Source organism: Nyctereutes procyonoides, unplaced genomic scaffold (assembly GCF_905146905.1).
Source record: "Nyctereutes procyonoides isolate TBG_1078 unplaced genomic scaffold, NYPRO_anot_genome, whole genome shotgun sequence".
Lineage (NCBI taxonomy): Eukaryota > Metazoa > Chordata > Mammalia > Carnivora > Canidae > Nyctereutes > Nyctereutes procyonoides.
The window spans coordinates 16,619,943-16,645,546 of NW_026575082.1; the positions used below are offsets into that span (position 1 = coordinate 16,619,943).

Consider the following 25,604-nt stretch of genomic DNA (forward strand, 5'->3'; position numbering starts at 1 on the left):
CACTTGACCTCTCTAATGCTGTTTCCTCGTCTATTAAGTGAGAATGTTCATTCTTGGCTTATAAAGCTGTTATGAGGAGAATATTGATAACATTGGCAAAATACCTGGTCATGGTAAGGGCTAAAGAAATGACAATTATTAAGTGACGCGTAAGCCTCTACCTTCAGCCTAGCTCATGCGATGGTAAGGATAAGAGAATATGAGCTTCTAGTTGAAGCCTCCAGAAAGGCTGTATGTCACTACCCGGATTCAGTAAGTGGCCTTCACAAGGAGAGTTAAGGGGCGCCTGGGTGGCTCAGTGGGTCAAGCATTCGACTTCAGTTCAGGTCATGATCTCAGGGTCCTGGGACTGAGCCCCATGTCGGGCTCCCTGCTCAGTAGGGAGCCTGCTTCTCTCTCTCTCCCTTTCCCCTCACTCATGCTCTCTCTCACTCTCACTCTCAAATATATAAATAAAATGTCTTAAAAATTAATTCCCCCCAAAAATGAAGGGAGAGTTAAAAATCCAGTCTATCTTCATCAGTGAGCACACAAGTTCATTATCAAGCTGTTTTGTTTGTTATCTCTGCTGCATCATTTCATTTGGAATTGAAATAAGAGAACTATCTGCCCTTTGGATAAGGTGCTTGGGTTTTTTATTGTGAATGGTAACAGGTTGGGGGCTGGAGTCTAATGGACAAATAGCTTAGATGTAAAGAGCATTGATTGGAAGACTCTTTATGGACAATTATTCACGGCAAACAAGTTCAAAGCAGAAGATGCTGCTTGAAAATCATGGATTTGGTTGAAAGATACAAGAATAGTTAAGTGTTTTGCACAAAGGGAATCTTGTTGATGATCCAGTAGAATCGATGACTGTAGAACATAGTCTCTTAAGGGTTTTGCTTTGCTTCTTTGAGAGAGGCCATTGCTGTCCGTGTTAATTCAGCGGGGGGTTTCTTCCCTCAGGTTGAGAACCTGAAGCAGAGAGTCCGCCAACTTAAAAAATATTAAAAAGAGGAAAGCAAACAGTTAGCGATACTTAAGTCTCATGCTAAAGGCAAATACATTCCCCCACAAACCATCAGCATCACTTGGGAGCTTATTAGAAAAGCAAATTCTTAGGTCTGCCCCCGACCTACTGAGTTAGAAACTCTGGGTGGGGGGAGCCCAGCGATCTGGCCTTTCAGAAGTCTTCCAGGTGATTCTGAGTCTGTTCATGCTGGAGAACCACAGTTGTCTAACGAGAGACGGAAAGAGAGAGACAGAGAGACAGAGAGACAGAAACAAACTGACTTCCTCTTTTTTCTGGAGCTGCTCTATGTTTGGCTCTTTTTGTTTTATTAGCTGAACTTGTATCCTGATAGGACTATTCAGATATATATATATATATATATATATATATATATATATATATATATATATTAAATATTTCATCCATTTATTCATGAGAGACAGAGAGAAAGAGAGAGAGGCAGAGACACAGGCAGAGGGAGAAGCAGACCCCCGCTGAGCAGGGAGCCCGATGTGGGACTCGATCCAGGACCCTGGGATCATGCCCTGAGCTGAAGGCAGACACTCAACCACTGAGCCACCCAGGCGCCCCTCATTCAGGTATATTTTGACCACAGTTGGAAATTAAATGTATGATCACCGGGAATTTGTTACTCAAGTATCAGCTTGGTAGGGGGGCCCTTAGCGAATATGGAATCTTAATTCTTACTTTGTTTAGTTTGGCAACGCCTCATTGCACAAATCAAAGCTAGTTTATGAATCACAGGATGACACATTATGAAGCTCGGACTGTAAGTGGTAGTAGCATGCAACTTGGGAACAGGAGCTAATTTGGATTTCCGCCAGTTGTAAATTTATTGTGGCTTGCTTGTTATGGCTTCTGCTCAAATTCAGACTGAAGAAAGAATGAGTAGTTGTAATGTTAAAATATGTCTTTGTTCCCCATATAGCACCCTTTCTATGGGGAGATGAGAAAATGCTTTTCAACCAGACTGGAGCTTATTACACTTTCCAAGGTTCTCTGGCAATTCAGGTTCCCCAATGGCCAGACACGCCATTTGTTTCTAATAAAGGAGTTACTTATAGTCTCAGGCGAGTTATTACCTGCTCTGTGACTCAACTGCTTTGGCAAGGTGCTAATAAGGCCAGGGACTGAAGCTCAATTCCCACACAGACTAATTAGTTTTGCTTTTCTCCATGTAACCTGGGCTGCACTATTAAGGGTCACCAGCCTGCCTGAAGATGCTTCCATCCATCTTGCAATATAGGCCAGTGCTCATAAAAGGGGCCAGTGGAGGATGTGGGCAAGGATCCGTGAAGCCCCTACACTGGCTCAAAATATTGAATCTGAGCTGTTTGGCTCTAGGGAATGGAAGTAAAGCTACAAGGAAAAAGTAAAGGTAACCGAGGAAGATCAAGGAGCCAGAGGCAAGAGGGAGGGGTCCGTTATGGTGGGGGGAGCTATATTGGAGGTGGGGGTGACTTCACTCTGATCCTTCAGAGGAAATGTCAGGGTGATCGGAGACTTTTTAGTTATTCTCGATTACATATTGCTGTTTTTCCTACATTTGGAACTTCCTCTGGAGTGTTTCACACATGAAGAAATAAAACCTTTCTATTCTCAATGCTGATTTGACGGGACAGTGGGAGCCATCCCTTAAAAGTGAGGGGAAACTTGTATTTTTACTTCCTTCCTGTAAAACCCTCTGCAATGTACTCCCTAGGCCCCTTTCTTCTTGTCCACTGAATAACAGAAAACACACACACACACACACACACACACACACACACACACACGCTGCAAAGAACAATGCTCTAAATTACAAAAGGAACCCAAAGGTCAACTTCAAGCTTCCTTGAAACTCAGGACAATCCATAGCCACATCTAGGATTATGTTTTCAGTACTGGGGCTGACCTAAACACTGTTTCATGTACTAGAAACCATAGGGTAAAAGTTCCATTAATTTTTTGTGATAAGGGTACAGTTAAAAGATTAGGTTAACCTTGAAAATGATTGGCCATAATTGCTAATAAAGTTCTGGAGCTCGTCTTCCATGATTATAGTAGTCTAGTTTCAGTGCACATTTACACAAATCTTTCCTGAATTAAGTAAATATCTTTGTCACCAAAACATGAAGATGCTCAGAGTTTCTGACTACAGCTCTGGGAGATCTGGTGACAGGACTTCATGTTTTATGACTAAAATGCGAGAGGAGAGCATATGTGCAAAGTTTTTAATTTTAAGAAAAGTCCTTCAGCCTTTGAAAATTCCTGCTGCTACTTCTGGCAATGCTCAGCTAAGTTATTAAACCTCGTCCTAACATTGAGCAATATATGGATTTCTAATAGAACCATTCTCTTGTTATTCCCTCTTTGTGAATAAGAAAACTAGAAGATGGGGATCCCTGGGTGGCACAGCGGTTTGGCGCCTGCCTTTGGCCCAGGGCACGATCCTGGAGACCCGGGATCAAGTCCCACGTCAGGCTCCCGGTGCATGGAGCCTGCTTCTCCCTCTGCCTGTGTCTCTGCCTCTCTCTCTCTCTGTATGACTATCGTAAATAAATAATAAATAAATAAATAAATAAATAAATAAATAAATAAAAGAAAAAAAAAAGAAAACTAGAAGATGGTTTCAATTTGCATGTCAACATTGTTTCACTAAGATGGAGTTTCCAAACAAAAAGAGTGATAAACCCTTTCCATCTGTGCAACAACTATACAATGGTTGAATTTTTTTCATATTGCTGGGAAATATATCCAAAAGAACGGTACCAATGTGTGCAATAGTTAATTATTTGACTTGAGATGGAACATAACGTGGGAGATCGGGGTGGCTCAGTCAGTTGGGCACCCAACTCTTGGTTTCCACTCAGCTCATGATCACAGCCTGACAAGGGGTTCATGCTCAGTGAAGTCTCTTTCCCCTCTCATTCTGACCCTCATGCTGCTCATGTGAACTCTCTCTCTCAAATAAATAAAATAAAATCTAAAAAAAAAAAAAGGAATAAAATGGGATGGGTCATCAAAGCTTATAGAAGGAACAAAAACAAAACATAAAAAGATAGAGTAGAAAATTGAGGCCTGATTATTAAAAGATTTATTAAAAGATAGCTTTTTCCCCCCTGCATCACATGAAAACAGAAACACTATCCCCTTGAAACACTCACTCTTTGTGACTGCCCACTCAGGCCACCTCACACTACGACCACTCAGTGATTGTTTTGGAGCTATTCTTTCATACTTGGCTTCTCAGCTTACAGAATATTCTTCTGAATATGACAGGAAAATTTTGATTTTTAAGGAAGGAGCTGAATTTTTTAAAAAGACCTATTTATTTATTTGAGCAAGAGACAGAGAAGCAGAGGGAGAGAGAATCTCAAGTAGACTCCCCGCTGAGTGCAGAGCCTGATGTGGCTCTTGAGCCCAGGACCCTGACATCATGACCTGAACTGAAATTAAGAGTCAGATGCTTAACCAACTGAGCTACTCAGGTGCCCCGGGAGCTGAATTTTTTTCAGTCTCAAATTTATGCAGATCCAGGGTTAGAGGAATAAAGTAACTCAAAATGGATATTGCAGTTTCATTCAAATAGGAATGAGTTAGGGATGCCTGAGTGGCTCAGTGGTAGTGCATCTGCCTTTGGCTCAGATCATGATCCTGGGGTCCTGGGATTGAGTTCCACATCGGGCTCCCCTCAGGGAGCCTACTTCTCCCTCCCCCCATGTCTGTGCCTTTCTCTGTGTGTCTGTCATGAATAAATAAATAAAAGCTTTTTTTTTTAAAAAAAAGGAATGAGTGATGAGCGTAAAGTCCATTTTGGTGTTTATAAAATTGCCTTAGGGAGTTTTGTGGCAGTGATCATTGTTAGTCCTCAGACAAAGGAGAAGGCACTGCTGTTGGACATCCACGCAGTAAGTCCATAAAGTCACCTGATCAAGAAAAGGCTTCAGTCAGGGGCTGGGAAGTCAATCCTAAATTCCCAGAGCCCTCAGAGCCCTGTAATCCACCAACAAAGAAGTGAGCTGGTTGTGACCCCAATAATACAGATGTGGGTAAGAGAATCACTCAAGGCTTTGTACAAAGTTGCTACTTATTTCCGTATCGGTTGGCTTAATCCAGATTTTCTTTCTGAATAAAGGCTCCTAGAGATTTTTCTCCCTAGATGCTTAATGCAACAAGTGAACTTTGCATTTGTGTTTGGCATAGAGAATCCACAGTAGACCAAAGTGCAGTGAAACACAGAGAAGCCAGCTGAGGCTTGGCAAAGCCAGCCCCGCATCTCTGCAAAGGGCCCATCAGTCAAAGAGTTAATCACTGTGAAGGAGTGAAGGCGCCAGCTCTCCAAGCTCGGTGAGTGAAACACAGTATTATTCTGGTCAGAAACTGAGAGGAGGGCAGCCCGGGTGGCTCAGCGGTTTAGCGCTGCCTTCAGCTCAGGGCCTGATCCTGGAGACCCGGGATCGAGTCCCATGTCGGGCTCCCTGCATGGAGCCTGCTTCTCTCTCTCTCTCTCTCTCTCTCTCTCTGTCTGTCTCTCATGAATAAAAAAATAAAATCTTAAAAAAAAAAAAAGAAACCATGAGGAGCAAGGCTACTACTAGATCCCACATCCTTCATATTTAGGATCCACAAGGAACCTCTCGTTCCCCAGGAGATGTTTTATGTGGCCCCAGACTGTCCATGGAGAGGACGTGGGCTCCTACCCTGCTCTCACCAGTGAAAAGCTATGTGACTTGTCTCCGTTTACTCACGTGTGAAACGGGGAGAATGATAGAATTTTCTTGAATCTTCCTCCTTTTTTAGAATTTTTTAAAAAGATTTTATTTATTTATTCATGAGACACACCCAGAGAGAGGCAGAGACACAGGCAGAGGGAGAAGCAGACTCCATTCAGGGAGCCTGACATGGGACTTGACCCCGGGACTCCAGGATCACACCCTGAGCCAAAGGCAGATGCTCAACCGCTGAGCCACCCAGGCGTCCCTTGAATCTTCCTCCTAATACTGCTGTGAGCATGAACAGAGAAAAGTGAAGGTGAACTGCATTGCCTGGTACTTGGATTATGGTAATCACTCAATAAAAGCAGCCATCCTTAGTATTGCTAGAATTGTGATTATTGTTTTTGCTTTTTATATCAATTTTGTGGAAACTTCTTAAAGGTTAATGAGAATCACTTCATTTTCTGTTGCTTTGCTTTCTTCCTATACATTTTATTCTCTCTTCCATCATCTTTATTCTCTCTTCCATCCCATTTACTGTCTTTGTACCTAAGTAATGCCCATTTGGTATAATTCCTTCTCTCTCTCTTCTACGAGACACTATACAAAAAAAAATCAGTTGATTAGATGTGTTCATCAAGTTTTGAAATATTAGTGTGAGACTCAAACTAGGTAATCTTAAAACAAATATAAAGAAGTGCTCTTCTGCATAGAAGGTAGCAAACCAGAATGTTCTCTTCTAAAAGTGTATGTGAATAGCCCCCTCCACTAGTGCTCATCAAAAACAAACATAGAGCACATCCCCAGAGGCAAGGGAAACAAAAGCAAAAATGAACTATCGGGACTTCATCAACATAAAAAGCTTCTGCACAGCAAAGGAAACAGTCAACACAACTAAAAGAAGGCAGCCTGTGGAATGGGAGAAGATATTTGAAATGTCTTATCAGGGGATCCCTGGGTGGCTCAGTGGTTTAGCGCCTGCCTTCGGCCCAGGGCATGATCCTGAAGGCCCCAGGATCGAGTCAAGCGTTGGGGTCCCTGCATGGAGCCTGCTTCTCCCTCTGCCTGTGTTTCTGCCTCTCTCTCTCTCTCTCTCTGTGTCTCTCATGAATAAAAAAAAAAATAAATCTTTTAAAAAAATAAAATGTCTTATCAGATAAAGGGTTAGTATCCAAAATCTATAAAGAACTCATGAAACTCAATGCTCAAAAACCAAATAATCTGGTTAAGAAATGGGCAGAAGACATAAATAGACACTTTTCCAAAGAAGACATGCAGATGGCTGACAGACACATGAAAAGATGCTCAACATCAGTCATCACCAGGGAAATACAAATCAAAACCACAATGAGATACCACCTCACACACATCAGAATGGCTAAAATTAGTAACACAAGAAACAACAGGTGCCCGTGAGGATGAGGAAAGGGGAACCCTCCTACATTGTTGGTGGGAATGCAAACTGGTGCAGCCACTCTGGAAAACAGTGTGGAGTTTCCTCAAAAAGTTAAAAATAGAACTACCCTACGACCCAGTAATTGCACTACTAGGTATTTACCCAAAAGATATAAAATTGCAGATTTGAAGGGACACCTGCGCCATGCTGTTTATATAAGCAATACCAACAATAGCTAAACTATGGAGAGAGCTCAAATATCCATCAACTGATGAATGGATAAAGAAGACATGGAATCATATCATGGAATCATATCTCAGCCATCAAAAATGAAATCTTGCCATTTGCAACAACGTGGATGGTGCCTGAGTGTACTACGCTAAGTGAAATTAGTCACAGAAAAACAAATATATGATTTCACTCATGTGGAATTTAAGAAACAAGACAGATGAACATATGGGAAGGAGGAAAAAGGAGAGAGGAAACAAACCATAAGAGACTCTTAATGGTGGAGAACAAACTGAGGACTGATGGAGGGAGGTGGGTGGGGGATGGGCTAGATGGGTGAAGGGGATTAAGGAGGGCACTGGCCATGAGCACCAAGGGTTGTAAGTGATGGATCACTGACTTCTACTCCCGAAACCAATATTGCACTGTATGCTAACTAACTAAAATTTAAATAAAAATCAAAACAAACAAACATAGGGAGAGACTCAAATAATCTCTGGCCTCACTTTCAAAAAATTCTGGGAGGGCCTGGTGGATTAAAAAAAAAAAATCCCTTCAATGCACAATCACTAATAAGCATGATAACTAATAAAACTCCTAAATTGGAGTTTGGAACCAATATCCTTTTGATATGCTAAGAAGAAAAATCATCTATTACGTTGAAATTAGACAGGGAAGCACCTACTCATTTCTCAGCGTGTATTGGTGTCAGCCTAGTTAAGTGGCTCTGAAGGCTTGCACAATTTATTCTCTCAGCTCAACCTAACTTCCAGCTCTCCCCCAAACACCTCCACCCTTCACCCCATCCCACCCCGCTCCCACTCTCCCACCCAGTGTGTTGTACCTTCACGAGTTGGACCTATGACTTTAAAGTTGCTGTTGTCCTGGTAATCCCAAGCAGACTGGCGAATGCCCAGGGGCTCCCTCTGAGGTGTCTGATGGCTCCTGGTCCCCTTTGCTTCCATGAGGCTTAGTAAATTCCTTGCAGCTTCTTCCCAACGGATGTACCCCTGCAGCTGCTGCTTCAGGCTCCCTTCCTCATAAACATATGGGGACTCTCTGGTGCTCTTTTTCCCCATTAGGTGCCCTGTGAAAAGAAAAACAAAACCAAAATATGATGACCACTGAACCCAGGGGAACTCATAAACAAGAAATTTCAAAGGACACCAGTTAGGTGTGTACAGCTTCCTCCCAAATGCAGAATAAATAGCATTTAATTCTCAGAAGTTACTTCATCAATAACTGATCTATTTTGCTCCCTGTCCAACATGTGCAATAAGTTGGACAAAATTTATAACCGCAACCCAGGGGTCCTGGGGTTGGTCCCAGCACCTATGCTAACCAGCAAGGAGACCTCTGCCAAGTTTTGAGCATCCCCAGTCCTCAATTTTCTCAACTCTAAAATGAACGGGTCAGACTGGATGAAAACTAAGGAACCTTCCATACCTAAAATATTGCCACCAATTCTGCATGCACTGAATTCTATTCCCAGCTGAATGACAGAGGTTAAACATCTTCTTCAATCACTTCTGAATTGCTGCTGCAAAGAAGAGTCTTGCTGCTTTTCTTGGTGTGATTAAAAAAGGATGTTGGTTTCCTCTGTTCTCTAATACAAATAAATGTGCCAAAGGAATTTTTCATTTAAACTTTCTTAGAATTTTAGCTGAGACTGAATCTAGGAATTGTCACCTAGAAATTCATTTGCCGAGTATGTAATGAAAAACGAGGTGAAAACAAGTTCTGAGTAACACTTTTCAGTCACAGAAGTGCAGAATTTTCTCCTAGATGTCTAAAAGGGTCAGTGAAACTCCACCAATGGGTCCAGGGATGGACACTTGCTATATAAATGAATAAAAGTTGCTGCGCAAGAGGCCAGGCCACTAAAAATGTGGACATTCATGTATGTAAGTGGGAAAAGCCACAGTGTCAGAAGTGGGTATGGAATTCAAGGTCTGCATTCTTAATGCCTTAGCCCCTTGCTAATAATGCTCACATTATTTTATTTACTTTCCTCAGTGGTTTTTTTTCTCCCCACCTCTCAGCACTTGCATTTTATAGTACTTTTAAGCTCCTGATACTCGTAAAACTATGATGCTTTTGATTTAAAGCTCATAAGGAAAGAAAGCTCTTGGTGATTCCAATGTTGTTTGGCATTAGATATATTTAAGCAAACATTGCGGGAATAATGGGAATAATGTTGGACAGACCACGGCCACTGAAAATGACAAGACCTCTGGCCACCACCAGAGGAGCCCTCACCAGGACTTTACTGTTGGCGTCTGTTTACAGGACGTTCCATTTGGTCTACTCCACAATAAGTTCGATGCAGAGGAGACTTGTCAAAGGTCACCCACGTGTAAGCAAAGATTCTAGGATTAAAATCAGCGCACAGTCCAGACTCTACTATATTATACTGCTATGAAGTGTCTTTGAACTTCCAAAAAATATAAGGCAGGTAGAAATCACTCTGGGGTCCGGAAGTAAGGGTAAGGTCAACAAAAGTCTTTCTAATGTTATAAAAAGGAATAGAGGTGATATGTCAGTGTATCACGATTCATCATGTGACTCAGAAAAATTTTTTTTTCTTTTGAAGATTCTATTGATTTGAGAAAGAGATTATGAGCAGAGGGGAAGGGCAGAGGAGAAGCAGACTCCGCACTGAGCAGGGAGCCTGGTGTGGGACTCGATCCCAAGATGCCCAGATCATGACCTGAGCTGAAGGCAGACATTCAACAGACTGAGCCACCCAGCCACCTTCTGACTTAGAAAAATTAATTCTGTGAGTCCTGGGGAGCCTGACAATGAGGTTTTCCTGCATTGCCACGTGAGCACTTGTCAAGTCACTTATGACATGACACTTCACACAATTTCAAGACCCTACAGAGGACACAGCCCCAGCTGCAAGACTGGAATCCTGAAGGACTGGCTCCTCACTTGTCTGCTTGGTCAACTTGGTGCCCGGATATCCATGAAATCACCTTGCTTTTAGCCATAACAGTGATTATGTTGCACAACTTCTCAGGAAGCAGTGAAGGATTTGGCTTTATTTCTACGGAGGAAATTGAATCATGATAATGGGAAAGCAGGATTAGAACCTGATGCTCCAGTAATGACCTTGGTCACTCTTCCCTTCCCTCACTGCTCTCATCTAATTAGGACACTACAGATGAGAAAGGTGTTATAACCAATGAAGCAGAGGGGGCCATGGAGACGTTTTTACAAATAAGATCTTCATTTTTGTCACACTGGAAAAATTTGGTGGACCTTTGTAAAATGGGAAGACAAAGTAATCCTCCATCCTGTGATTGATTTAACGTAGTTCCTTGTGACAGTGTACGTATCTGCATATTTGGTGGGTGGGTGCTGGTCAGGCTCTCATCCCCGGATCCACAGACTCACTGGTCATTAAGGAAAGTGCACCATCTATGGCATCCCAGGGAACACACTGGGTCCTGTTTCACTTTGGAGCTGGCAACTACCAACCAAATAAACGTCTCCATAGCAACACGGATGATCTGCCCACTTCCTCTTTTCCCATCCACGTTTGTTATGTGTCCGTATCATAGTAATAGAGATCTCAGCCTAGACAAAAGACAGGCTCTTGAAAAAATAAATAAATAAAAGCTTGCCCAGAAGTTAAAAAAAAAAAAAGGCTTTTGTCCTTTTTAATCACTTCAAAATACCACTAACACAGCAGGGTAGAAACATAAATGAATTTTCTTAAGCTCAAAATTTGAAGATCACCTCAACTGAGGAAAATATCCATTAAAACATAGAGACGTCAAGTGTTGAACTCTTCCGAGGGCGAGTTTTTCTGGAGTGATCCAGAAACAACATTTCACAGTCTCTGGGGTAGCATTCCCACGGAAAGCCATTCTGCGGCTGAACCTGGGTGTTTCAGAATTCAACCTGCTACAACATAGGTGACATCAGTGTCACGACTGGAAGCATTTTCTGGGAGCAGTGGGGACAGTTACCAGTAGTAGTGTTGACCTATATTTTCATATCTATATTTTGCACAAACAAAACATTACCATAAACATCAAGCCAGACAAGAATTTAAGTTTTCCATCTGTTAACTTGCTTTCCATTGCCACACCATGCTTCTCTCAGCTGCAAGAAGCAATTCCCTTAACAAACCTGCAAATTTGTGCTGACAGCTTGGACAGCAATATGTAGCTTTCGGTTGATATAATTGAAACTAAACTGCATGTCTTCCGTGATTGAGGAGGACAGGCATTTACTTAGGAGAGTGGAAAGCTAAATTTAAAATCTAACAACATCATTCATGCTTATGAGTGGTGCTCAGATTCCCAGAGATAGACGTCTCTGCAAAGCAAACTTTTCCTCAATCGCCATGTTATTTTAGACCAAACTGTGATTTTTCTACTTCACCTTCCTCTGTCTCTTGTTTTCCACCATCTCTGCACAGCTGGCCAAGAGATAAAAAGGGGAGAGTGCGTTCCAGAACAAATAGGAAAATGAGAAAATTGGGGGTTGCCACTGGTTGGTATGAGGAACGCCCAAGGGTGTTTCACCACCAGAGCCCCTAAACACGCAGGGATGGGACAGATGTGTTGGAGAACTACAGCAATCAGGGTTGGCCTGCCTCAAAAACAACACGATTCTCCTCCCCATATGACTCTCTTGTCCTGCTTTTGGCCTGCAAGGGCTGCCTTATAATATGTCTTTGTAATCCAAAAAGATGGATGAGGGAAAAGAGATTGGAAACCTGGGAGTTTCGTTCCACCTTCCTAGGCCACCGGCTGGTGGCTGGACTAGACACTGGTCACTTGGTCTAAATTCCCACAAGTCCTTTTAAAGCATCAATTCTAGGTTCAGCTTCTACTTTCTAAATATCCTTCTCTCTTCAAGGGTGGGGGGCTTTTCATCTCCACCCATCCCAACCTCTCTTCTCCATGCCCCGGGGCTGGGTTCTCGGTGTCCCCTCGGAGATCACAAATACCCGCAGCCCTGCGGCCTCCAGGACTCGGCAAACGGTTCTGTTAGCCGGTTCTGTTCGCCGTGCTGAAGACTAACCCGCTGCAAGCCCGAGTTCTGGATTCCTCTGCCAAAGCATATGCAGCACAGAGGAGCAGAGCACGGGACAGCTGTGCCTCACCTCTTCCCATAAATGCGTCCTGGTCCTCACACCATCTGTGACTCGGCTGGTACTTGGATTAGCAAGTATCTTTCCAATACACCGTCGCCCCCTCTGAGTAGATGGTTAAGGAAGAGAGGACCGCACCCCACCCGCACCACCGCCACCCCTTAAGTCGCTTTGGGATCGACCTGCTTCCCGGGAAGAGTTGGAGCTGTCGAGGCTGGCTAGGTGGGGAGGCTTCCGAGCAAGCTTTGCACTGGGCACAAGAGGCTCTGCTGGCGGGGGGCGAGCCCCGGGGTGACGCTGGGTGGGCCCAGGTGGCGGGCCCCTACCCCCACCCCCGCCGGCCAGCAGTAGCGGGAAAGCTGGGGGGTCGCGTCCTCCCCGGGTCGGACGTGCCGGCAGAGGGAAGGGGGAAGGAGCGGGGAGGCCACAGATCTAGACAGACGGAGGACAGCGGGGTCTGGGGGGCCCGAGAGGCCGGGTTGGCGTGGGCGGGGAGCCCCGAGCCCCAGAGAGGGAAGGAGGGAGGGCTGGGCAAAGGGGCAGGAGAGAGGAAATGTTCCCTGGCGGAAGGACTGGGCGAGTCCAGGAGAGCCGCGGCCGAGGGGCAGCGGGCCCCAGGACCGGCTCCCACACTTGTGGCTTCGCGCGGCGCCCGGGGCGCAGCCCGCATCCGGCTCCCCGCGGGCGGAATCCCGGGGCTCCGGGACGCGCTCGGGGACCCCGCTGCCCGCGGCGTTCAAGGACAGAGCCGTGCGAGGCGAGGCTACCGCCCAGCTGGCCGAAGCAAGTATGGGGTAGGTGCGGAGGGCGGGTTAGCGGGTTCGGGGAGCTGCGCCCGCCCGGGTGCCCGAGCGGGGAAGGAGCTCCCGGCAGCCCGAGGCTGCTCAGGGACCGACGGCTTCCCAGGACCCGCGAGGGGCGGGGGCGGCGGCGGCGTGGATCTTTGGGAGGACGCAGATGAAGGGTCGCGGCGGAGCCCTCCCCCAGCCGGGGTCCCGCCGAGGACTGGAGCGCGCGGGACACTCACCCACCGCCCAGTGGTTGCCGCGCGGGTACATCTTGTCCAGCACCGTGCCCTGGCCCCCCGGCACCGGAGCGGCGGGGCCCCGGGGCGCCTGGCAGAGGACCAGCGCCAGCAGGACGAGCGGGAGCTCGCGGCGGCGCATGGTCCGGGCGGGAAGCGCTGGAGCGCGGAGGCCGGCGGAGCGCGCTCTCCCCTCGGAGCGCGGGCGCGAGGAGCGGGACCCGGGGAGCGCCGCCGGTGCCGCCGCAGCGCCGCGAGGCCCCGACTTTATAGGCAGCCCGGGCGGGGGTGGGGCCGGGGGCTCTTCTCCCAAGGCCCCGAGCGCTCTGACGTCTCCCCGCAGCGAGCCGGGGCGCTGGGACAGCAGTCCCCGAAAATCATCCATCTTCCGGCCCAGGGTGGGGGATGCGGGGTAAGGCCGTGCGCACTGCCCCTCGCGACCTTCCCCTAGCCCTGTCCGCCCGGCCCACGGTGGATTCATGCGGCCCATCCTCGACGCCCCGGCTCCAGCCCCACGCCCCGAGCTCCACCCCGGCCCCACCCGGGGTTCCGGGTTCCGCTGGGTGAGCTGCCTTCGGATCCTGCGACCCCGCGGGCGACCCCAGGGGGTGGGCAGGGAGGAGTTGGGGCAGAGGGGGGGGGAGCACGGAGGAAAGATGCCTTCAGGCTGGGCTTTGGGATGCTCACCCCTCTCCCCCTCCGTGGACCACCGCCCCTCTCGAGGTCCCCATCCACACCCCTCCGGACCTTGCCTCCCTCTCACCACCCTTCAGATCCCCCTTCTCACCACCACCAGCATTACCCTCACCCCACCTCCGACACTTCAGAGATGCCCTTGCCCACTTGTATGATGAGATGCAGGTGGCAGCGGGAAGGATATGTTATGTGAACAGAGCTGACAATAATTTTATTATACACCTGGCCCCTTCCAGAAGCCTATTGCTTCCAGGAAGTAGCTGCTTTCAGCTGCGTCTACCAGAAAGCTCAAACTGCCCCTAAGCTGCTATGCACAGGCCTCTCTAGAGTTGCTCAACTTCCCGCTGCTCTTTCTGTGCTCAGCTGTCAAGGAGGGTCAAGGGCCCAACTCCCCCCAGTGTCCGATGCCATGGATACAAAGCGGATGAAGGCCACAGCAATGCCACAATAAACAGAAGCTGGGAGGATGCTGTTGCCCACCTTGAGGCTGGCGGAGCTGGGGGTGTATTTGCAGGCTCCCGCAGGGCTACTCCTCACCAGTGCTGGTGACTTGTCTCACTGGTGGGCCCCTGGTGTTCCTTCTCAACTCTGGTGTTGATACTGTAGAAGTCGAAATCCTACATTTTTCTCCACCTATCTGGTCACTCACTGTATATGTGCCATTCTGAGAAGATTACATGGGCACCTTGCATGACTGACTTGGGCTTGGAAGAGTATTTCCATGCCTATGTCTGGCTATAAGGTAAAAAAATAAAGATAAATAAATAAATAAATAAATAAATAAATAAATAAATAAATTCAAGATCACATTATTAGCCATAGAAATGTGGTACTACTATCCCGAGGGAATGACCCAAGTGACATTCAGTAGAAAAAGTCCATACCTGGCCTGGACTCCATCCATTCTGGGGCCCCAGCCTCTGCATCCACCCCATCAGTAAGCAGACATTCCACTGAGCACTGATGGTGATCATCCATAGATTTACTGCCTCCCATTTGGCTATGAACTTCTATTGGTCTTGTCCCCCCGTGTTCCTATAGAGAACCTGGATCATAGTAGTGTTTACCGTGTAGTTGATACATGAACAACTAACCTGAGAAATGGTCAGGTCTAAATGCCTTCTACAACCTTGGGTCTTTGGAGGAACATTCAACCTTTATCTTTTCATATAAAGTCATAGAAAAATGTCCCTTCCCTTTGTTTAATCAAGATTATTTTAGGATCTTCAAATGATGCTTTGCCCCCATGAGACTGTGGAAAAACCACAATATGTAAATATATTTAAGTGTAAGAACAATTGTATGTCAAGTACAACTCTTCTGCTAATACGGGCAAACCACTGTTTCTTGGGTCTCTTGCGGGCCAGGAAATACCTGGGTCACTCCATCCACTCCTGGTCTTCCTCTAAGCATCCTAGCACACAGGCTGTACCCGGTCTTGGGCTTGGACATGTGACTTGCTTTGGCACCCCATCAGGGCAGTGACTGTGTCAGGCTTGCTCAGGGCTGTGTCCACAGTGCCTGGCCCAGTCCTAGGCTCAGGAAGAGACTCCATAGGTGGGAATGGAGGCACTGTCCTGCAGATCTGGGAGCCTGAGTCCAGTCCCCTAACCAGAAAAGACAATGGATTGTTACAAGTTAGAGAAAGAAACCATAGCATGCTTGATTCAGTCAGCATTGAGTGAGCCTGAACAGATCCTGGCTCGGTAACCTCCTCTATGCCTTTTAAAAGCTTCACCACAGCCCTGCAGGTAGAGATGATTAACCCCGCTGACTTAGTTAGGGGAAAGCTAAAGTGCTTTGAGAAAGAAATCGCACAATGCAATGCCACATCCAAATGACACATCTTGGGGGACCACCTGGGTGGCTCACTCAGAGCATCATCTGCCTTCAGCTCAGGCCATGATCTCTGGGTCCTGAGATGGAGCCCCACATTGGGCTTTCTGCTCAATGGGGAGTCTGCTTCTCCCTCTTCCTCTGTGACCTCACTTGCTCTCGCTTTCTCTTAAATAAATAAATAAATAAATAAATAAATAAATAAATAAATAAATAAAATCTTTAAAACAAAAGACAGGTCTGTTTCTTTTTCTCATTACAGCCTAAGGCAGATGTCCTCAGCTGCAAAGCAGCTGTGTTCTATATGGATATTCAGAAATCCAGGTTTATTTCATCCTGTGCCTCTGCCATCCCCAGTGTGCCTCTCCTCAAAGGGCTGATCGACAAGGAGACAAGGAGCTTGTACCAAAATGTAAATCAATGCACTGCTTCCTTCATCGAGAACATCTTCCTATGGGGAAAAAAAAAGTCAGCTGAGTTCAACAGTGTGCTGGTGATGTTGTGGTTTTGCACTCTAGCACAAGCTCTTTTTTTTTTTTTAATAAAGATTTGCCGAATCTTTTTTTAAAGATTTTTAAAAATTTATTTATTCATGAGAGACAGAGAGAGAGAGAGAGAGAGAGAGAGACAGGCAGAGGGAGAAGCAGGCTCCACGCAGGGAGCCCGATACAGGATCCAGGATCTCGCCCTGGGCTGAAGGCAGCGCTAAACTGCTGAGCCACCCAGGCATCCCTAGCACAAGCTCTTTATCACGGTGTAGGTGAGCAACAAAATGTTCAATGATGAGCAGCTGGGGCATGGACCAACTTTATTAGTACAGTTCTAGTGTCTGTCCTTCATGGCCTGAATTGTAGCTGGCAGGAAGAGGAAAGTGAGGAGCCCCCTCTCTGAATGCACCAGCCCAAATGTAACACTTCTCTATTCCTCTCATATTTCATTGGTGAAACAGGCAGCCACAAGGTCACAGGTAAGTGTAAGAGACACTAGCCTTGATAGTCAGGAGCCTGACTCAGATTGCCCCTCTGTGGACAGCTGCCAAAACCAGCCTAATGTACCTCGGGCAGGAGGACGGTCTTACAAATATAACTTAATGAAGTAAAATGAAATTCTACAAGGCTGGCAAAGAGGGGGATCTCTTCAGGGACACGAAAGACTGGACTTGTAGCTCATTTCCCTCTGTCCCAAAGATCTACATCCCATCAGGAATCTCTTGCTATCCACTCTGGCCAGCACCCTTTAGGCCCAATGGGGTGCTATATTTTCTTATCACTGTGGCCTGAATTAAGAACATTTAATCTAACCCTTCTAAATGGATCTTCCTGTTTTGCTACTTCCACAAAAGTTTTATGTGTCAAATGGGGCACACCATTTCAGTGGCATTAATTTTTCACATGTGGGATGGTGGACTAGGGGGGCTCTGATGATCCCATGTCAGCTCCACTGGTCTGGGTTCTCGGCCAAGGTTTGGTTTAAGTCTGCTCCATGTTTCTCTCCCCCTGGTGAAACCAGTGGGCTGGCCAGAGCATGGTCTCCTCCTGGCGGTGGCAGAGATACAACATGCAAGCTCTCTTAATGCCTAGACCTAGAACTCACCCACTGTCATCTACCTGTTGTGCCATTGGCCAAAGCAAGTCACTTGGCTATGCCCAACATCTAGGGGTGGGAAAGCCCTGTCCCAGAAGAGACAGTGGTATGAGCATGAATATCCAGGGAGCAGTAATGAGGCCAGTCCCTCAGTCTATCACAGTCTACAGGACAGAGGGAAAAGAGAGACAAAGAGTAACATCTAGCAAAATACTCTGGCTAATGGAATGGTGTTCATTCACTTTTAACTTGGCATTCCTGCTGGAGACTTCTAGGGCCACACCCCCTGTGTGCTCTTCTCTCCGCTCCCAGGTGGCATTTTCCAGGAAATTCCATAGCGGTCCCCCCAGCAAGCTCTCTACTCCACAGAAGATAAATATACATCCGGGTCTTATGGGAGCTAGGACTGGCCCCAATCTCCCCTCGAGTCACTACTCATGAACTGTTTCCTGCTCTCCACACCTGCTCCATTCTCCATACTCTGGACTGGCTTCCCTGGCCATTCGTGGGTTTCCAGTCCCATGAAACTCTGTGAGAAGCTACCTCCCCATCCACTATGTGAGAGTTACCTCCCTAGCCCAGCACCTGCTGTAGGAGACCACTTTTCACATGGCCTCCACCTCTGCTGGAACAGCCTCCATCTCTGTTTCCTAATTTCCAATTTCCAAGAGAGAAACATGATCAACTCAGCTCATTATTTTGATTCAGACCCACAGCTTATGGATGAATGAGTCCAGAATATCCAGTCAACCCTTGTCAGGGGCTAGGAACACATGAGGATGTATATGGCAGTGTCTGCTCCATGGGGCTTGTGGGCAGGCAGCGTTCCCTGAAAAGAAGGCATGAGCCCATGGGCACCCAATGTCTCATGCACCAGGGCCTTTCTCCCCAGATCCTCAGGTCTATGTCATCTTGTGTCTAATATTCCATGATTTGTACTTTACCTTTTAGCTCAGTGATTCCCAGATAGTTCATCACTAAAGGCATTTTTCAATTTATTTCTCCTATAGAATTCAGGTGTTTTTCTTTTTTAAAAAAGATTTTATTTATTTATTTATTCATGAGAGAGGCAGAGACACAGGCAGAGGGAGAAGCAGGCTCTCTGCAGAGAGCCCGATTCAGGGCTCGATTCCAGGACTCTGGGATCACGCCCTGAGTTAAAGGCAGATGCTCAACCACTAAGCTACCCAGGCGTCCCAAGAATTCAGGTTTTGATGGGCTTCTTATTGTGAAGCAGACCATGTTGCTTAGATTTCCCACTTTCATTCATCAAAGACATAAGGAATTGTCCATCTGAATGTCTAATCATGTTGAAATAAGGAGTACCGCAGAAGATCAATGTAATTCCAGCTCAAATCAGTGGAACATGGACTTTTAGTTAGTTAATCTTTTCAACTTCATCAAATGTCAATGTATATTTTTTTTATAAATTAATTTTTATTGGTGTTCAATTTACCAACATACAGAATAACACCCAGTGCTCATCCCGTCAAGTGTACCCCTCAGTGCCCATCACCCATTCACCCCCACCCCCCACCCTCCTCCCCCTCCACCACCCCTAGTTCATTTCCCAGAGTTAGAAGTCTTTATGTTCTGTCTCCCTTTCTGATATTTCTCACACATTTCTTCTCCCTTCCCTTATATTCCCTTTCACTATTATTCATATTCCCCAAATGAATGAGAACATACACTGTTTGTCCTTCTCCGGTTACTGTGGCCAAGTTCAAAAAGGGTGTTGCCTGAGTTCTCCTCTGGGATTTTGATGGAATCTTGTCTCACATTTAGATCTTTCATCTATTTTGAGTTTATCTTTGTGTATGGTGCAAGAGAGTGGTCCAGTTTCATTCTTCTGCATGTGGATGTCCAATTTTCCCAGCACCATTTATTGAAGAGACTGTCTTTCTTCCAGTGGATCGTCTTTCCTCCTTTATCGTATATTAGTTGAGCATAAAGTTCAGGGTCCACTTCTGGGTTCTCTGTTCTGTTCCATTGATCTATATGTCTGTTTTTGTGCCAGTACCACACTGTCTTGATGAACACAGCTTTGTAGTACAACCTGAAATCTGGCATTGTGATGCCCCCAGATATGGTTTTCTTTTTTTAAAATTCCCTGGCTGTTTGGGGTCTTTTCTGATTCCACACAAATCTTAAGATAATTTGTTCTAAGTCTCTGAAGAAAGTCCATGGTATTTTGATAGGGATTGCATTATACGTGTAAATTGCCCTGGGTAACAGTCAATGTATATTTTTAAGGTGACTTCTGGAAATACAGAAATGGGTCCTACCTCCATCATTGCCCCCTCATTGTTGAGCCTGGGAGTCCCTGCTTAAGATTGAGGGCCTGGGTTGGCTGTCACTGGTCACTTACACATTGGTATCTGTGAAGGCTTTGAGGGCAGGTCTTGCAGGCAGGTATCTTGGAGAGATACCCCAAGGTTTCCAGGCCCAGGACAGAGCAAAGGAAGAAGGCTGAGAAGGGAAATGATGGGACACGGCCAGGAACAGGGCAGTTGTGTGCGCCATGGACGTGGGTTCTAATTCAGTCTCAGCCACATAGGAGCAACTGGGTGACCTCAGGCAAGTCACTTGGCAATTGCATCCTAGTCTCTTCATCTATAAATTGAGTTGGTGTTGAGAGGATTAAATGAGGTTGTGTGCATGTATGGATTGGCAGCTCCTTTTTTATTTTAATTAATGATGGAGAAATATAATTAGTGCAAGCTAATTTTTATTATACATTGTGAGCTTCAAGATAGCACACTTTCTTTGTTCAGTGCCTAACCCCAGGCTATTTAGCCCCCCGAGGAGGTAATCATATACCTATTATGGACCAGGCATTATGCCTGGTTGTATGTACATTAGCTCGTGTGATCTTCACAGTTGTCCAAGGACGCGGGTGTTATTTATCCCATTTTATCAAGGTGGACACGGAGGCCCGGAGGAATTACATGACTTGTCTGATGGCCCCCTGGTAATTGGCAGAGCCAAGGATTGACCTCCGGTCCATCTGATTCCCGAGCTTTAACTGCAGTAAGTCTGGTAAAAACGGACTTCTTTGTAGTTCCAGAACTTTCTGGGGTGTGACAAATTTCATTGCCCAGAAGACATAAAAGGTATACTAAAAATAATTTTAGAATGGATATTGGGGATAATTTTGAGAGGCTTTTGGGTGAAATCTCACTGCAAACCCCTCCGCTTGTTTTCAGCTGTTGCCCACTCCCCCACCCCACCCTGCCTGTAGATTTTTGCACATCGCCTTCCAACTTACACATGGAAGTGGGCAGAAGTGGTGGGAACATATCAGTTTGCTTTCCAGAGAGGCTTATAGTTTTGGCTACAGCAAGGATGGCCAGAGTCCCACAACATAGCCCACAATGTCTGAAACTGAAAATATATTTCCGAGATCTGCCTACTTGAACATTCTACTGTGCCATCCTCCTTGAAATCTGAATATTCCTGGCATCTCATTGATTACCTTCCATGGTCTTCTCCATGACCGGGCAGACTGGACCATGACCCTTAATTCCAGATTTACAGTTTCTGTGTTCCAGGGCTTTTCAACCTCCGCACTATTCAGATATGGGGCCAGGTAACTCTTTGTTGTGGGGGCTGCCCTGGGCATTTGTAAGCTATTTCGCAGGACCCCTGGTTTCTCCCCGTGAGATGCTAGTCACACCTCTCAGTGTCTGCAGACATTGCAAATATCCCCTTGGGAGGGGATGATCGCCCTCAGCTGGGAACCTAACTGCTCATCCTCCTGAACTACTTTCTCACCTGACCTCCTGATGCTCCCACTTGAACACCCCAGGACTGGAGACACTCCTCCTCTTTGGAGAACACTGACATTGGAAAACTCTTTCTTATAGTGAATGTCTCTAGCTTCCTCCATCATGGTCCTGGTCTGCCCTGTCCAGTCCTTCTGACACTCCTTCCACTGCTTACAAACCCTCTCATGCCTGCCCTGATTCTTCCCTATATTAGATTTTCCCTGTGCCATCAACACCCCCCCCAAATATGACTGCCCTTCTCCTCCCAGTCCTGACTGGTCTGGACATCCTCCAGTGTGCCTATGTCCCCTCTAAGCTTAATAAAGTGAGGGACAGAGGTGCTGCTGAGGGTGACCACAAAAGAATCACTTGCTTGGCTCATCTCCAGAGGGAGCTGAGCATTGGTCAAGGGAGGTGGTGGGCAAGAGGCACTGTTTTCTAGAACTTTCCACAGATATATGCTTGGGTCAGTTGGCCTTATAGGGAATGAAAGCCACTGTATGAGCCGCTGCCTGTTTCGGGCCAACCCTGACTGGAAGGCTAGGAGGCTTCAGATGTTGTGCCCACCCCACAGACTGCTGAGAAGTGAGCACAGAGTGGGGCAAGTCCTAGTTCTGAGCAACGCTGGCTCTTTCTCCTAAGGATATCCACAGAGGCTATGCTCCTCATCCTGGCTGTCTCCTGGGATATTTGTAAAGACAACAATAAAAAAGACCATGCATGTGAAAGCCCTTTCTAGACTTTGTGAGAAGCTGACTGCACCAATGTGAAGCATGGTTATCTCCAAATCATCATCCCCCTCCACCAACGGGCTTCTCTGGCCATAGTCTCTCAACTTCAGCCAGGCAAAGTTGCAACTGAGTTTAGTAGTGAGTTTCTAAGGAAAATATTATTCAGGAAGGTCTCTGAAATGCTATTAGTTTAATCCAATTTGGCTTATCAAATCAAGGTACCTCGATCCATCTCTCTTATGCTCCTTCTGGATGGCGCCTAGCACTGTGGCACCCAGGTATTCAGACCAATATATCACATTATGATGGGAAAGGGTGGCTGGTGGGTCAACTGCACACATGGAGCCTCTCAGCACAGCCTCTCCGGAATGCTGGGGAAGGGGTGGGTTCTGTAGTACAGTAGTGTCCTGCAGCATCCATGGCATTTCTTGAAGCCTGCTGACCAGTGAGGAGGAGAATAATGTCAGCTCAGATGAATTAGGTGGAAGCTGCTTAAAATGATCGATTGTAGCACCTAATGTAATACTGTGACGATCCTTTCCGCCTGAATCGGAATTCTAATTCAAGTAGACTAATGTGGGTCCGTGTAAGGTTCAAAGTGGGGTCATTTGGCTGTCATCTAAGACAGGGGAGGGGACACAACCTAGGTATCCAGAGGCAGTGAAAAGAGTAGTGCTCCAGAATTCATGAGGCTTAACTCCATGTGACCTTCTTGTAGACATAGTATTTATGATAAAGTGAGAATTGCTTTGTATTGATACCTCATTTAATCCTTATTGACAGGTAGATGATTTCGTTTTTCCCTTTCTTGGGGAGAGAGAATATTAGAAAATGTAGATACATGTCCATGATCAAGCAGCTGGCATTAGAACCCTGGTGGTATGGGACTGGCTCTCCCTGTTAAACACAACTCTTGGTTGCTGCCCTGGTGCAACAACTTGTATATTAAGGATCTAGAGTTTTACCTAATTTACATCTAGTTTCTACCTGTTTGCGTTAGTCATGGTTCTCCAGAGAGACAAACCAATGGGATGAGTGTATGTATGAATACACACAGATGGATCAGTTGATTGATCTATGTATCAAGATATTTTAAAGAATTAACTCAAGCAATAGTGGAGGCTTCCAGGTCCAAAATCTGATGGGCTGGGCCAGCAGGGTGGAGACTCAAGGCAGAGTTGCAGAATCCAAATGCAGACTGTGGGCAAAATTCCTTCTTGCTTAGGGAAGGTCAGATTTTTTCTCTAAGGCCTTCAACTGGTTTGGTAAGACCCATCCATATTCTGGAGTCCAATCTGTTTTCCCCAACGTCTACTGATTTAAATGTTAATTTTATCTAAACAGTACTTTCACGGAAACATCTAGAATGATGTTTTACCAAATGTCTAGATATTGAGGCCCAGCCAAGTTGACACGTAAAATTAACCATCGTACTGTCTCTCTCTGTTGTCAAATTTGGGCAACTGTCATCTCAAAGGCACTCTGCATTTCCCGTAGGCATTGGGCAAATACCGCTTTCCCTGGCGTTCCGCCAAAGTTGGGGTTTTCCAAAGGAACTTGGCTAGAAACAAAGGAAACAAAAAGAAAACATGAAAATGGAGACATGGATAGGATTTTTCAAAATATACACCAACTGTATTGATGTATCATTGACTTCTTACAAGGCACCTATTTTGAGGATACACTTTGCTGAATTTTGACAAATGAGTACAACCACCCCCATCAAGAACTTTCACGTCACCCCCAAACATACCTCCAGCTTCAGTAAATCACTGATCCACTTTCTGTTACTAGAGATTGTCTTTTCTAGAGCTCCATGGCAAGGGCATTCTACAGTCTGTAGTCTTTTGTGACTGTTGTCTTTCATCTATAGTAATGCTTTTGAGATTCAGACACAGCCTTGCATGTGTCAGATGTTTGTTTCTTTCTTCTGATAAATAGTCTTCCATCTTGTGGCTGTGTTTCAATTTGTTTCCTTATTTGGGCTGTTGCCAATTGGGGGGGAGGGGGTTGTTTTGTTTCATTTTGCTTTGTGCTTTGTTTCTGGCTATAATAAATGAAGCTGCTAAGAACATTTATATCTTTGTGTAACATATGTCTTCATTTCTCTGGGGTGAGTGTCTGGGAGTGGAATTGCTTGGTCATATGGTTAACTATATGTTTAACACTCTAAAAAGCTGCCCAGCATTACCTCCTGATCCAAAAGCCAATCCTCCCCATCTGAGTAATCCATCAAGTTATAACTCCATGTTCGGAATGCCTCTGATTCTGATTTTATTTACTGCCCAGAAATAAATGCCTGCAGAGCTTCAGCCAGTGAACACTTAAACTCCTCCTTGAATGTTTGCTCCTGCAAAAAGACGGCTTTCCAGAACCCATTTCTACAGATTTATGATTTAACTTCCTTTGAAGACACTCTACTGAAAATGAAGTATTGCAAACTATTGTGAACAAGCCCATCTTAGCTCCCTATTGACTCACACTTAAGCCAGAGCATGTCAGCTACTCAGATCAAGGCACCTTAGGAACCCAGTTGCTTGGCTGAGGGGAAGAGAGAAGGAGACGCGGAGCCTGTTGTAGATACATTGAGTCCATTCCCAGTGGTCACTTCTCTTTCTTGCTACCCCCAGAGCCCAGCCTCTCATGGTGGAGCATGGCTGCTCCAACTCAATCATAGCTGTCTGGTTTCCTATTTTTCTTGTCTTTCCTGGGACAGGAGCATTCATATGACCTATTTTGGCCACCCAACTGGCCAATGGGACCCAAGACCCATGGGAAAGCTTTTGCCTTCATGATAAAGGGAACAGCTATGGATGGCACTGGCCTTCAGCCTTCTCTTGCCTTGAACACAGACATTCCACCCGCTTTGGCAGCCATCTTGCAACCATGACAGGAAGGCTCAGAAATATAGAGATGTCAGGCCTGACATTGCCAAAATAGGAAATTATCACTAGCATCTGTCCACCTCTGCCTTCTTGTTACATGTGACAAATAAACAAATAAACCCCTATCTGCTTAAGGTACTGTGAATAAGGTTTTTTTACAGACCAATAAATCCCTCAGCAACAGAGACAGATCCTGAAAAAGGAAGTGGGAGCATACTGAAGGGAAATATCCTGTTTCTTTGCTAGCACCAGCAAACAGGATTTGCCTACAAACAGAATCAAATTCTTTTCTCAAAGTTTCTAGGAATCTTCTAGGTTTTCACACTGATTTCCTCCTGCTGCTGTGTGTTCCCCAAGGAATAAGGGTGGTTAATCCCTTCTTCTCCACCATTTACTCTGTGACCTTGGCCGAAACACTGAAACTCTCTGCATCCCGGTTTCCTCATTGGTAAGGATTGTTGTGAGGACTTAAAAAGGAAAAACTGAGGAAATGGCGTGAGCATTTTATTTTCTTTAGAATTAGCAGGCCATGCTGTAGGTAGAAAATAGTTTCAGGTGTGCAATATAATGATTCAACAATTCTATACATTTCTCAGTGCTCATCATAGCAAGTGTCCTCTGTGATGTCAGCATTT

General features: G+C 45.8%; 1 protein-coding gene across 1 annotated transcript; it reads right to left on the reverse strand.

The window, feature by feature from the left end:
- Nucleotides 1-631: 631 nt before the first annotated feature.
- LOC129514615 (gastrin-releasing peptide) lies at nucleotides 632-13,682 on the reverse strand. Its single transcript, XM_055333349.1, has 3 exons — nucleotides 13,474-13,682; nucleotides 8,181-8,423; nucleotides 632-978 (listed from the first exon to the last, which is right to left on the reverse strand). Exons 1-3 carry the CDS (start codon nucleotides 13,610-13,612, stop codon nucleotides 920-922), a joined length of 441 nt encoding a protein of 146 aa, XP_055189324.1. The 5' UTR covers nucleotides 13,613-13,682; the 3' UTR covers nucleotides 632-919.
- Nucleotides 13,683-25,604: the final 11,922 nt, after the last annotated feature.